This window comes from Gymnodraco acuticeps, unplaced genomic scaffold (assembly GCF_902827175.1).
Source record: "Gymnodraco acuticeps unplaced genomic scaffold, fGymAcu1.1, whole genome shotgun sequence".
Classification (NCBI taxonomy): Eukaryota; Metazoa; Chordata; class Actinopteri; order Perciformes; family Bathydraconidae; genus Gymnodraco; species Gymnodraco acuticeps.
The window spans coordinates 3668446-3681185 of NW_022992265.1; the positions used below are offsets into that span (position 1 = coordinate 3668446).

Consider the following 12740-nt stretch of genomic DNA (forward strand, 5'->3'; position numbering starts at 1 on the left):
AATTCTGAAATTAAGGTTACATTTGTTTTACTTTTGGTCACATCCAACATTTTTGTCTCATGTGGCCCTTCTCCTCGTCCCTAACATTGCGACTGCTGCCAGTGTACTGTCGCTCTAAATATTTGATGGAGTAATTCACTAATTGACCAGCAGGGGGAGACCTGAGCCCGTGTTGCTATGGGCGTCGAGCCCTCCATGGTCGAGCCTCCTCTCCTCCCTGTTTTCAGCGACGGTGCAGTCTGTCTCCTCTTCATCACAGCGAGAGCTGGATGCGTCCCTCTCGCTTCTCCTCGTCCTCACTGTCGAGCTGTTCTCCAGAGGATTTCCTGAAACTGAACGGTAAGATCTACATTTCACACCGGGTGTGTTCTGCTTTCCCTCCCTGTCATCCTCAGATCTGCACCACTGAGAAGTAGATTTATTGACACTGCTGCATCTGCTGGAGGGAGACTGCGGATGGTCCTGCTGTTGGAGGTGTTTTTATTACCGATTTAATTTAAAAGTCTTGTTGCCATGATAAATTATCTTTGCTGTTGCATGCACTCGAGCTGGAAAGGGGGACTCGTTGTAAGTGGGCTCACCTCAGTATGTGGGTGTGTGTGTGTTTAGTGGGGTCAGCCCCTCTGATGTTTTTTCACCTCTACTGTATGTTTTTTTTCTCCCGTGTCTGTCATAAATGCAACAACGCCTTATGTTTTTCCTTCCTGTTTAGGGGTCATGTGTTGTTGATGCCCCTTATTTTTAGAAGCTGTAAGATGAGGAACAGGGCAGCGTGTGCATCAGGAACAGAGACATTATTTCTGCTGGTGTGGTGTGGTGTGTGTGTGTGTGTGTGTGTGTGTGTGTGTGTGTGTGTGTGTGTGTGTGTGTGTGTGTGTGTGTGTGTGTGTGTGTGTGTGTGTGTGTGTGTGTGTGTGTGTGTGTGTGTGTGTGGAGTGTGTGGTGTGTGTGTGTGTGTGTGTGTGTGTGTGTGTGTGTGTGTGTGTGTGTGTGTGTGTGTGTGTGTGTGTGTGTGTGTGTGTGTGTGTGTGTGTGTGTGTGTGTGTGTGTGTGTGTGTGTGTGGTGACCACAGTTGTTACTTAATGTAAGATGTGACAATGAAACACAGGAGCCTCCTTTTTTTGGGCAATAGCTGGTGATTATACTAATGTAAGGTGTTGATTTAAAATATCAACAACATAATTATTTTACATGTGCATGTCACATCAACATTTTTCCAGCATGTGTGTTGCCTCTTCACCCTCTGTGTCTTCACTTGTAGATTGTAGAGGCACACACTTTCTCTTGCTTTCTCAATGTGCTTAAGTCACAGAAGATCAGCTGTGAGCTTTTGTTGGTTACACAAAGAAGTAAAGGCCACTGAGGCGTGAAAAAGAGAGGGAGACCGGTGCCTCCATCTTCATCCATCCTCAATATTTCATGAGGATTCCAGATTAAGCATTTAGTGAAGCTTGATGGACAAATGAAGGCCTTGATCTCTGTGCTCTGCTACAGATGTATGACTGCTAACAACGAAATAGATTCTGTCTCCCTAAGAAAAACAAGTGGTTTGAGCACACACACAAGCACTCGCTCTAGAATGCACATATTTCATCAGAGGCCCCGATGAAAGTCCCGCCATCATGCTGCATATCAGGAGGCAGGTGGTGGCGGGGGGAGTTGCTGAACAATGGGGGGATGGGGAAACATGCTCAGGGAAGCATGTTGACATTATGAGCATACATTTCCTCAGTCTGCTTAATGTCACCGCAGGATCATTATCGGCTGTTGCCACCATGAGAAGAAAGCAATCAGAGAATGTCATTTAAAAGGGGGTACGGAAAAAAGGGGTGGCAGCGACAGGGCCAATGAAGGAAAGAGCCTACGTGCACTGTGTTACAGTATGTGCTGTTTGGGTGGATAAGGCAATGGGGTCATAAAGGAAGGGAAGAGTGTCACTTCAGTCACTCCAAGTATTATAACTGCACTTTTTCAGCCAGTGAAACCAGCAGCACCCTTTTTTTTCTTCATCAGTCTCCTCCAGACTCATAGCTCCTCTGAGATTAGTGAAGAGAAAGAGGTTGAAATGAATTAAAAAGTTTAATTATCTCTGTGATACTTTTAATTCATCCAGGATGAGAGACTGTGAAGCAGAAAATTAACAGATAGCCTACGTACAATGCAAACTCTACTCACAAAAAAAAGGGCAAGTTGGGTAAAATAAATAGGTGAACAAGAGAGGTTTTATGAGATATAGATGGTAATGTTAGCATTGATGTTATTTCCTAGCCACATTCAACATGTCACTCCCTGTTCAAATGAGTGTCATATGTACAGTACTTTGTCGGTACACTCTACAATGCACTGAATTGGAGATGGAAATCAATTTAAGAGATGGAGAAGCAATCTCTGCAGCAGCCGAAGAAATCCTGTTAGCGAACAGAATGCAGTTTTCTCTTGAAACAGGACTTCATTTGTCCAATTTGACATCTCTTGTCAGGCATGTACATGTAGGGATTTTAACCAGAGCTGGATCGGTTTAATAGAGTCACAGTAACTGTATAGTATTGTTAGAGAAATGATAGGGAGGCTGGGGAGAGTTACTGTAGGTGTAAGGGAATCTAATTTATTGGTGTCTGCAGTGCAGGTGCTGACACAGCATTTAGTGCAGTGTGTTTGCCTGTACTGTAAACAAAACATGTATGTCTTTGGGCCCTCTTTGCATCACTAGTACAACACATAGTATCATTATTTATGTCACCAAAGGAGTTTCCCCTCCTTACTCTAAACATGCAGCGAACTTTATTATCACACATTGGAAACTATTAGACATGTCCTGCTCTGTAGGCATTAACAGTAAAAGGACATACATGGTGATCGAAGAGATGAGGTGGAGCAGTAATCAAGGTTAAATGCCTATTGGATGATGAGTTGAACAATATAACAAACTGATAACAAAGTTATGCTTTGTTTTCTCCTTGAGCTGGTTTTAGGCAGGTTTTTGTTAAGCTACTGCTACTACTATATGACAAAAGCAACCCGGTATCACTGCAATATACTAATCGCGAATCCTGACGTCTCCCAGTGTGGACCAACGTGACATTTTCACATCTTGCTGTGATACCGGGTTGGACAAAAGACTACTTAAGTGGAAAAAAAGTGTTTTCATGGTACCTAGTTGAACGTGTTCCTGTGAGGGTCTGTTGAAGCTCTCTGAACTCTACAAGTGCAAAGCCACTATAGGTAAAATAGGTAAATTGCAGACATCCTTTATAATGTGCTTTTGCAAAAGACATGAAGGTAAACAGCTTAGATGAAGCATTGTACCACAAATTGATTATTCTGATTAATAGTTATGTCCTAATCTGATAAATAGAGAAGAGTGAAGACATCTGCTGACAGGTCACAATCGTTGGGTTGTTAAACAGTAAATACAGCTATAATAATCAGTAATGAACAGCCATACTGTGGTGCCATCTGCACAGAAACCTTACATTTATTTGACAGTCTTAAACTCAATAAGTTCCCTGCGATGGTATCAATAGTGAAAGTCAATCCCACGTTGTATTACAGATATATCATTTCAACAATTGTGTACCCATACCCATTCATAGCTAATGTTGAAAAACAGACGTAAATGCCCCACAGCACAGCATGCTGTCATAATGCCCCCCCCAAACACAGCTCCTCTGCAAGAATTACAAAAATATGCTTATTTTCATGTCAAATAGTGACATGTTGTTGTATCATTGTCGCCTGTTGAGAACATGATCTGGGATTGGTAACATTTATGAGTTTACAGGCTTTTTAAAGCATCAAAGGCAACCGTAAGCAGTGACGGGGGAAATCTAGCAGGCCAAATCACAGTTGCTGCAGAATGTAAATGTGGTGCTATAAAAAACTTGCTTGTGCCCTGAGACTATTCACAGTTTTGCGAGGGAAATTCATTGTTTTGGCTATGGAACAAATCCTTTCCTAAGGCAGATACTTCTTGCTCATTCGAAGGCAGTCCAGTGCTGCTGCAAAGATGATTATTTAAACAGAGGAACTCAGTTAGAATGGAAACATTAGGTATAATTGGAATGTCAGAATATACAGTAGGACACACGTCTTGCAGCGTTTTCTCCTCTCTTGTCTCTTGAATACAATTTTGTTGTTCTTAAAAACCTACATTTATTGTATTTTCCTGGTATGTTCGGCAAGCTTGAATTCAGAAAAGAAAAGCTTTTTTGGGGTTGAGCTTCCTTTTGTAAATCAACTTCTGAAGCTTGTCTATCAACATGTATGGCAGGAGAGCAGACAATTGAAATCCCATGTATTGTACCCTGAAAATGTTCAAGTCATCTTTCATTTGTTGATATTTAAAATGTAATTTATTGTCTTTATACAGGATAAGGACCACAGATGTCATGAAGATCCATCTTCCGAATTAGACATGATATTCAACATTCCGATTATTGATGTAATGGAAAGAGGTTTTGTTGCTGATGCCATGGATGATTGATTTTTAAAGTGCTCTTGTGGCGCTCTAAACTCAGAGTTGTTTCCAAAATGAGCGGTCGAGGAGAGCCCTTCCGTGAGGGGGAGTTAAGAAATAGCAACCAGCAGACTGACGGTGATGCCAACGCCAATGAGATCCGGACAGAAGATGGCCGGATGATGGCTGAATCTGGCACTATGACTGAAACAGTACAGCAGGACAAAGTCATCATCTGGGGTACAGACTCGCAGTGTGAGGACCCCGACCTGGCCGAGTTCGAGATGCTGGAGTGTCAGGAGCTGGAGGCCTACGTGGTGGAGGATGGCAAGGACTTTGCCGGGGTTGCTGAGCGAAAAAGGCGTCAAGACCCGAATACATCCCGTAGCAAAGGTTCAGCTGACCATGTGACGGATAATAAGAGCAGGGGAGAGATAAAGACTATTCTGCATGAAGCCGGTGAGCAGGACACCAATGCCTCTCAGAAATCTGAGAGCAGAGAGTTGTCCAAGGCTGAGTTAAGTTCAGAAACGGATGTCTTTGTGTCCTGTCTGTCCACCATTTCAAGCATGGACACTGCTATGGACACTACTGTCAGATCCCAGACAACAGACTCCTGGCACATTGCCTCTGGGCCTTACTCAACCATCTCAGAAGACTTGACTCTGACAACTGACAATGTCCCCGAGAGAGGCAAGGTCTCTCAGAGAGCTGATCATCATCCCCTCCTCTCAGGAGAAAACACAATTCACGGGATAGATGTGGACATGAATTTGAATTCAACAGTTCAATCTGAGGATTTGGTATCAGAGGCACAAGTCAGCAATGGAGTTTTTATGTGTAAGGATGCCTTTGATGAACACAGGAAGAACAATAACCAGATAAATAAAGTAGGCAATGCTATTGTAGAGGGAGAATTTGATAAAAGGAGAAGTACTGAGCACAAGGGTATACCCACAACAAAAACAGCACACGAACAAAGCAACATTAAAATGGATAAAAGCACACAAGCTGACGAGGCCCCAGATGTGAACTTCAGCCCGTCAAAAACAGGTACAAAGGGGAATCAGTCATCATTTGAATCCAAAGCCATGAAGAAACAAGGATCATTTGATAACTCGTTGAAAAAACAATACCCTCCTGAATGGAGTTACAAAAAACAGCCATCGTTTGAAACTACTTTAAAGAAGCAGCCATCCTTTGAAAACACCTTCAACAAGCAGGGCTCTTTTGAGAACACAGTACCCTCCAGTTCTTCAAGTCTGGAGAGGAGGAAGCCATGGGGAAGCCCAAGTCGACCAGCAACTCCTACTTCCCCTAAAATAACTTTTGGATCCCCCAAGAGACGACTGCTTGGGTCTCCAGCGAAGGTCCAGAGCATCAGGTCTCTGAGCTTCGAGCGCAGCGACTCCCCTCAGAGAGGTTTGGGTCCAACTGTCAGACCACCAGGTAAGACAGGTCTGAGCAGCTGCATCCCCAAACCTGTCTCTTCTCAGCAGAAAGAGCCTGAACCCAGGAGGTCTTCTCCTCCCCAGAAGCCTAAAAATGTCCGACCCAAAATAATCACCTATGTTCGAAAGAATCCTCAAGCTAAACCGCAAGGGACAGAAGTCCCAATCGAAGGCTCTACACTCCCACAAAGAATATCCTCTTACTCCAGCCCACCAGCTCAGAAAGATGCACAGGTTGGTACTCAACCTAAATCCTCGCCGGTGCTATGCTCCTCCAACCTGCTGTTTGACAAATATCGACAGGAGATGCCGAAGTCAGGTTACCATCCTCCAGGCATGGCTTCTGCTGGGGTAAAACCTCCAGGCAACACCGCTCCTCAAAGGTTGAGTGGGAAGTCGGGCAGTTTTCATGAGGATATTCCAGAAAAAACACTCCAGGAGGTGAGTCATTGATAAGAAGAAAGGGTGCTATTAGTTGTTGAAACCAATACATTAAAATAACATGCAAATTACAAAATATCTAAGTGATACAAAAGCTTGAAAAAGTAAACTTAAACGTATTTGGAACTCTCCTTAACCCTCTGAAAGTAAATAAACAAGTTATGTACAGTCTGTTACTATCTTACCAAGCAGTAATGCTAACGATAAATGTCACAGTTGCTAAATGCTGAAAAATCTCTTTAGGTTGCTTGTATCTTTTTTGATGTGGCTAACATTCATGCAGTCACATGTTATGGTATGCAGCACTTCTATGCAGTCTATGCCAACCCGGTATCACGGCAAGATGTGAACATGTGACGATTTACCATGCTGGGAGACGTGAAGATGTCACGATTTCGTCCCTTCAAACGTGACAGTTACACGGTATTGTTAACATGGCCCAACCAGTGGAGATATACCCGGAAATGCCAAGCAAATGCTACCCCGACGGTCGGTTGTTATTGTCAATTTTAATATAATAATGATTTATTTTTTAATAGTCACACTCGATTACGCCAATTTTCTTGTTGCCCCAGCTGGTCGACACCTCTTTTAGCAGAAACAAAGGCTACATTAATGTATTAAATTGATGTTAATCCATGTGTGTGGATCTTATATATACAGTCTATGGTGTGGATGTGGAATTAACGGACGTGACGTTGTGCGATTGCGTTGCCAGGCAACAGCTTCGGTTCATGTTAATTTACAAACTCTTCAACTACAACCGTAGTTATATTTAAAAACATGTTAGAAGGCCTCACGAAATACTTTAATGTAAATTAAAATGTAAATGTGAAGGAATGTGTGTATAACAAAATATATCCGTCATTAACAATACCGGAAACAGACGTAGGCAAGATCCTCAGCTCGGTGATTCGATGGTTTAGCCGAAATAAATAATGTTAAAAATAATACTTTATTCCGAGTGTGCTTGCTTTTCTCTTTGAAAGTCATCACATAACGGCATTGTAATACACGGTTCGGCTGCATTAAATATTACATATCTGCCGTAGTTCTCTATTTATAGAGCCCTGATGAGAAGACTTCTAGACAAACAGGAAGAACTGCCGCCAAAACTGAAAACTTGACGTGGATCATAAATATATCAGCAATTAAACAACTTCTTACATTTCTTTTCACACAATACGTCTCCTTGCAGTATCAACACTAATTCGGCTGACTTTTATATTTGATCCAATTGGTAGATAGGCTGTATTTACACCATAACGGTGCACAGCTGATAGAAAGGGATTTTTTTTAGAAATTATTTTATTATTTTTCACAAAAATGAAACCATCAATAGCAAAAACAGAATTAACTGTCATTAGTAAACCACTCAAATAAAAAGATCATAAGTGGTTTTGTTTTACATATATTTTAAGGATAATAATAGCAATGTAACACTGTCTATGACACTTATAACACTGATTTGAAAAACATACAGAAAAAATGTATTCACTGCCCTTAATAAAGTATTTAAATATACATTTCAGGTGTGCTGTTTTGTTTAGTAATGGATATTGAATATGGAATAAAGGTTTTGACAAGACCTGGTGTAACAATAATCACCTCAGTGTTTAAAGAGTCTAGAATCAACTTTGTATACTTTATTTTTGCAAAAACAGATAATTAACATCTGGAGCTCTTTTAATGTCCTTTTTGATTATTGTTACACCAGGTCTTATCAAAACCTTTATTCCATATCCATTACTAAACAAATGTTAACAATATCGTGTAACTGTCACATTTGAAGGGACGAAATCGTGACATCTTCACGTCTCCCAGCATGGTAAATCGTCACATGTTCACGTCTTGCCGCGATACCGGGTTGGTCTATGCAGCCTCATCTTTTGATTAAGGATGCCAAAATTGTTCACACATTTGCAATGTTTTCATGTAGTAATGAGTGAAATAATCTACTTTATAATTGCATCATAACCATAATATTTCCTGTCTGATTAAATATTTGATGTGATGACAGTGACATTTATAATGTTCCTCCTCAGAATGTTTCCCAGGATGGATGCAGTGTCTTTCGCTCACCCAGAGCTCTGAGGCCTCAGTTGGGGTTAGGAGCGGTCACCAGGCAGCCTGCAGCCAAGACAAGAGTTCAGATGGGTCAGAGGTCAGCCCCAGTCCCAGGCCAGTCTGCTCAGCCAGCCGGAGCATCCAACCAAGGCAACCAAGACCCTGCAGGTGAGACGGTGGTCTGCTGGCCAATTTGGTGGACATGTTTAACATAAAGACCATTGTGGGAATATATATCATTAGAGCTTTTTCATCTGCAAACATTGCTATTCTGTGCCGTCCCATCCTCCTCTAGTCGAGCTGCAGAGAAAAATGTTGGCACGCTGAGTGATTCACCCATTTTATTTTTCCCCCTGTGATGCGTTAGATGAGGCTTGGCTTTTTGCACCTAAACTCTTTGAAGTGCAAACCATTTGAAAGCAATGTAACAGACACATCCGACCCACTTGCACTGCATATTTCTACCTTCTCACATAAATAGTCAGCTTCCTGTGGCGACTGTGGCTGTGAGGGAGTGCGGTCGTCTTTCAACCAGAAGGTTGTGGGTTCGATCCCAGCCCATGCAGTCAACATGTCGATGTATCCTTGGGCAAGATACTTAACCCTGAGTTGCTCCCGATGGCATGGCCAACGGTGTGTGAATGTGTATGCATGTTAGGTCCTAGAGTAACATACACTGCTCTGTATGAATGGGTGTGAATGGGTGAACGACGTGTAGTATGTAAAGCGCTTTGAGGGGTCTTAAAGACTGGATAAAGCGCTATATAAGTACAGTCCATTTACCATTCCACATATGGTGTCTCTTATTATGTCCAATTTAATCAGAATGATAGTTGTCATATGTTTTTTTGGTAAATCATATTTTCTTCACTCACAACAATGAGAAAGGTCTTCTTACACCATCTGCATCTGTGAAAAATAATCCTGATCCCAAAGTTATGTCTGTCAAGAACTTTAGTAACACTAACAAATCAGGGATGGCACAAGTATTTAACCTACAATTGCCAAGTGTAATGTCATTCATGGAATATCAGTTTCAATATTGAATTTGACGAAATCATATTTCTAATTTTACTTCTACATTCCCTATGTGTAAGTTTGTAATAGACGCAGAATGTGTGTCCCATATCTCATAAGGCTCCCCCACTAATATTGCATATTTCCTCATGAACCTCCAGGAGATCAGAAGAGGTCTGGTCTCCGTCCTCCAGGCTTCTCCGCCCTGCCAAATTCCCGTCTGGCTACCCTCGGCTTTGTCCGTAGCTCCAGTGCCTCATCTGTGTCCAGCAATCAATCAAACGACAGCAATCAAAGCGATCCCTGCCGACCTTCTGAGCGTGAGTCACACTCAACATATTATGAATATGAATTAGAGCTAAACCGTTTTCACTACTTTATTTTAAAATGTGTGATCCACACAAAGACATTTCGGACGTCAGACAGTGCTCCGCCGGGTTTTCCAGGTTTAGGTTTTATCACGTCTACATCTCCTCGTTAGTTTACCAGAAGTCAAGGCTGCTTCTGCTATCCTCTGTTACTATAGTAACCACCGCTCACTTCCTTTAATTTTTCATGCATTTTATCACAAGTAGGAGCTGAAAGCTGCTGCACCACCGAGGCTGCGATGAACAAATATTGAAGTTGCTCTCCCCCTGCTGCACACTGCAGAATTTTATCCTTCAAAATACTTTATTCTTGATTTAGGGAAATCTTTGCTGCTCAAATGCACTGGATAAGCTTATAGGCCTATCTCTGAGTTTGACCGAGATGTAAGAAATGTGTCAAAACAAGCTGAAGAGTTTCCAGCTACTTACAGCTTTTAATGATTATATGTATAGGAGTCCAAATGTGTTATGTTACAACATAGAGCTACTGCAGAATCATTTGTTCATATTGCTGACTCATACTGTACCAAGCAATATCTGAAAAAAGTGTTTCCCTCCTTCATTTTTACATTCATCCCATGATCCCACACAAAGTGACACTTCTAACAGCGGTACTGATTCAATCTTTGCTTAATTACTGTCTGCTACTTTGGTTTTACTATGAATATCAAATGTACAAAGAAACAAGAACAAGAAAAAGTTTATTCAAAACATTGTCTAGATAAGCTTGCAATTGTTTAAGCTTAAGTGTCCCGGTAGCATTTGTACTGACTGTGCTGATATGATGAGTTATTGCAGTCATCGCTTGAGTGTCACCACATTTGTTTCAGCCTTAAACCGCTGACTGCTGCCATTCCTGCCCTTCACTTTTACTGTATAATTCTGAACTGCTGGATTCAGACACTCCTTCAGCTTCTTGTTCAGGTAGGGTCCTTACACTGGGAAATAAATATAAACTATGGTGTCTCATGCACGATGCAGACCCCTAGCCAGTAGCAGATTTCCTTATGTATAATCTCTGAAATTAAAATGTTTCGGCAGCAGCGGCGGCTGCAGTATGTGTCAAAAAGAGAGAGGCAGGGTATGACAGGATAATCTGTTAAAGCTGTTTTTACTCCAACACTTCCAACCTCTCTCTTGCTGATGGATCTCCTCCACAAACGTTCATTGAAGTCAAGTGAGATAATGGTCTTTCTGCTTTAGATTCCCCTCCGTAAAAGTCTCCAATGTACACTTTACTGGGTTATTTTCGTACTTTTCTAACACTGATTCGTCAGAAAACAAGCACAGCGTAAGATGATAACCTGTAGTCATGTAAATGTGGCCTACTCATTTTTTATTGCCATTGTTTTCTGTTTTATCTTGGGTACAGATTTGCTGTGTTGTTATCAGCTGCTTTAGTAAATAGATGGATGTACCTGATATTAGACTGGCAGCTTGCACGGCGGTGTTCCCCTTCAGGTATAGCTGCAGACTGAGATGCTTCATTATAATGCCACTGTATGCCTTGAATGAAGCCACATTAACTGGAGATGCACTTTAACAAAATATTTTTGACTGAGAGTGAGTACATCTGGCGAGAGTGAGTACATCTGGCATTATGAGCACCAGGACGCTGGTGACGTATCAAATGAAATGTTCAGTTAGCTCAGTGAGTGCAGTTACACTGCAGGCAAGATACAATTGTTATGTTGTCTGTGTTTGCGCTACAGTGTAGTCAGTGGTACTCAGTTGTTTTGTCACTGAAAAACAAAAATAATTGTAACTGACAACATGATAAAAACGACTAATCACTTCATATTCCTGTAATATCAGTCTGAAACTGCACGACACAGGCCAGACATCTCAATTAAAAAAAAAGCTTATTCTTAATTAGATTGAGAGGAATAATTGAGAAATGATAAATGAGAAGTGCACATACAGTAGATATAAAGGTAAGCATGATTGCAAATCCAAAGCAAAATGCCTGTATTCAATCCACTTAAAATGTCTGTTCTCACTTGAGTTAGTCACCAGCAGAGCAGAGTCCTTCTTGCTTCATGCTGGTGGTGTAACACTGATCTCAGGAGGCTTGCAGCAGGGATGGATTTGTACTGTATATGCAGGTTAAAAGAAGCATTCAGCAGTGTGAGTCAGCCTCCAGCCGTGTCCTTCAGACAAACCACTTCTTGGCTCAGCCTCATTTTAGTAATACGCCTTTGGAAAAAAGCATCATCTGAATCTCCCAGGTGAATATGCTGCAGAGAGGAGAGCTACAGTGATCCCACATGAGGTTTCACACAGGTACTGGGCATGTTGTCATCAAAAATGACTTCATTTATTTGAAGTCTAATTATATATTGCTACAACAGTGTATTGTTTAATCTGTGATTTCAGCATCATTAAACAATCCTATGACTTATTCATCCTTTGACAATATATATTTTATTTCAAGGGCACACACCTGTCCTTCCTTCCTCTTTGAGAGTGCTGAGGCACCTATACTGTAGGTGCAGCATGTGTCAGCAGCAGTGTTATCGATTGAGGAGCTGAATATTTCATGAAAAGTAAGCGATCCACTTTCACTTACTGACAAAGGAGAGCTAAATGCAGATTTTTTTAAATAGTACTTGAATCCAGAGTTTATCCGGAATGTTATAAAATATAACACCAATGTATGACAACAAGGATCTCCCTGTACTGTACGCGTGGTGGAAAGCTTTCATCTTGGTGATGTGTTTCTGTTGGACTTCTCCCTTGTACAGCCTCAGTTTTTCTACGAATCAAAGCCTTTCATTTTTTCAGAAAGCTTGGGGCGTGATAACAGCTGTTATGAATAATTGAGATGTTTGCAACATGCTGCTGCTTTGCTAGTCTTAATTAATTTCTGCAGTTAAGGAAAGAAAAACTCTCTAAGGAAAGTCGATAACGTGCCCATCCTTGATCCTGAAAATGTAAAT

General features: G+C 41.5%; 1 protein-coding gene across 3 annotated transcripts in view; it reads left to right on the forward strand.

Annotated features, from left to right (window-relative positions):
- Positions 1 to 217: 217 nt before the first annotated feature.
- The window catches only part of mtus2b (microtubule associated tumor suppressor candidate 2b), a 34196-nt gene continuing 21673 nt past the window's right edge, over positions 218 to 12740 (forward strand). For 2 of the 3 annotated variants that reach the window (XM_034207233.1, XM_034207235.1), the window contains exons 1-4: positions 218 to 339; positions 4371 to 6349; positions 8395 to 8584; positions 9595 to 9753. In XM_034207233.1, the coding sequence (XP_034063124.1) occupies positions 4532 to 6349; positions 8395 to 8584; positions 9595 to 9753 (2167 nt within the window). In that variant the 5' untranslated portion in view covers positions 218 to 339; positions 4371 to 4531. The other variant, XM_034207234.1, reaches the window with a different exon arrangement.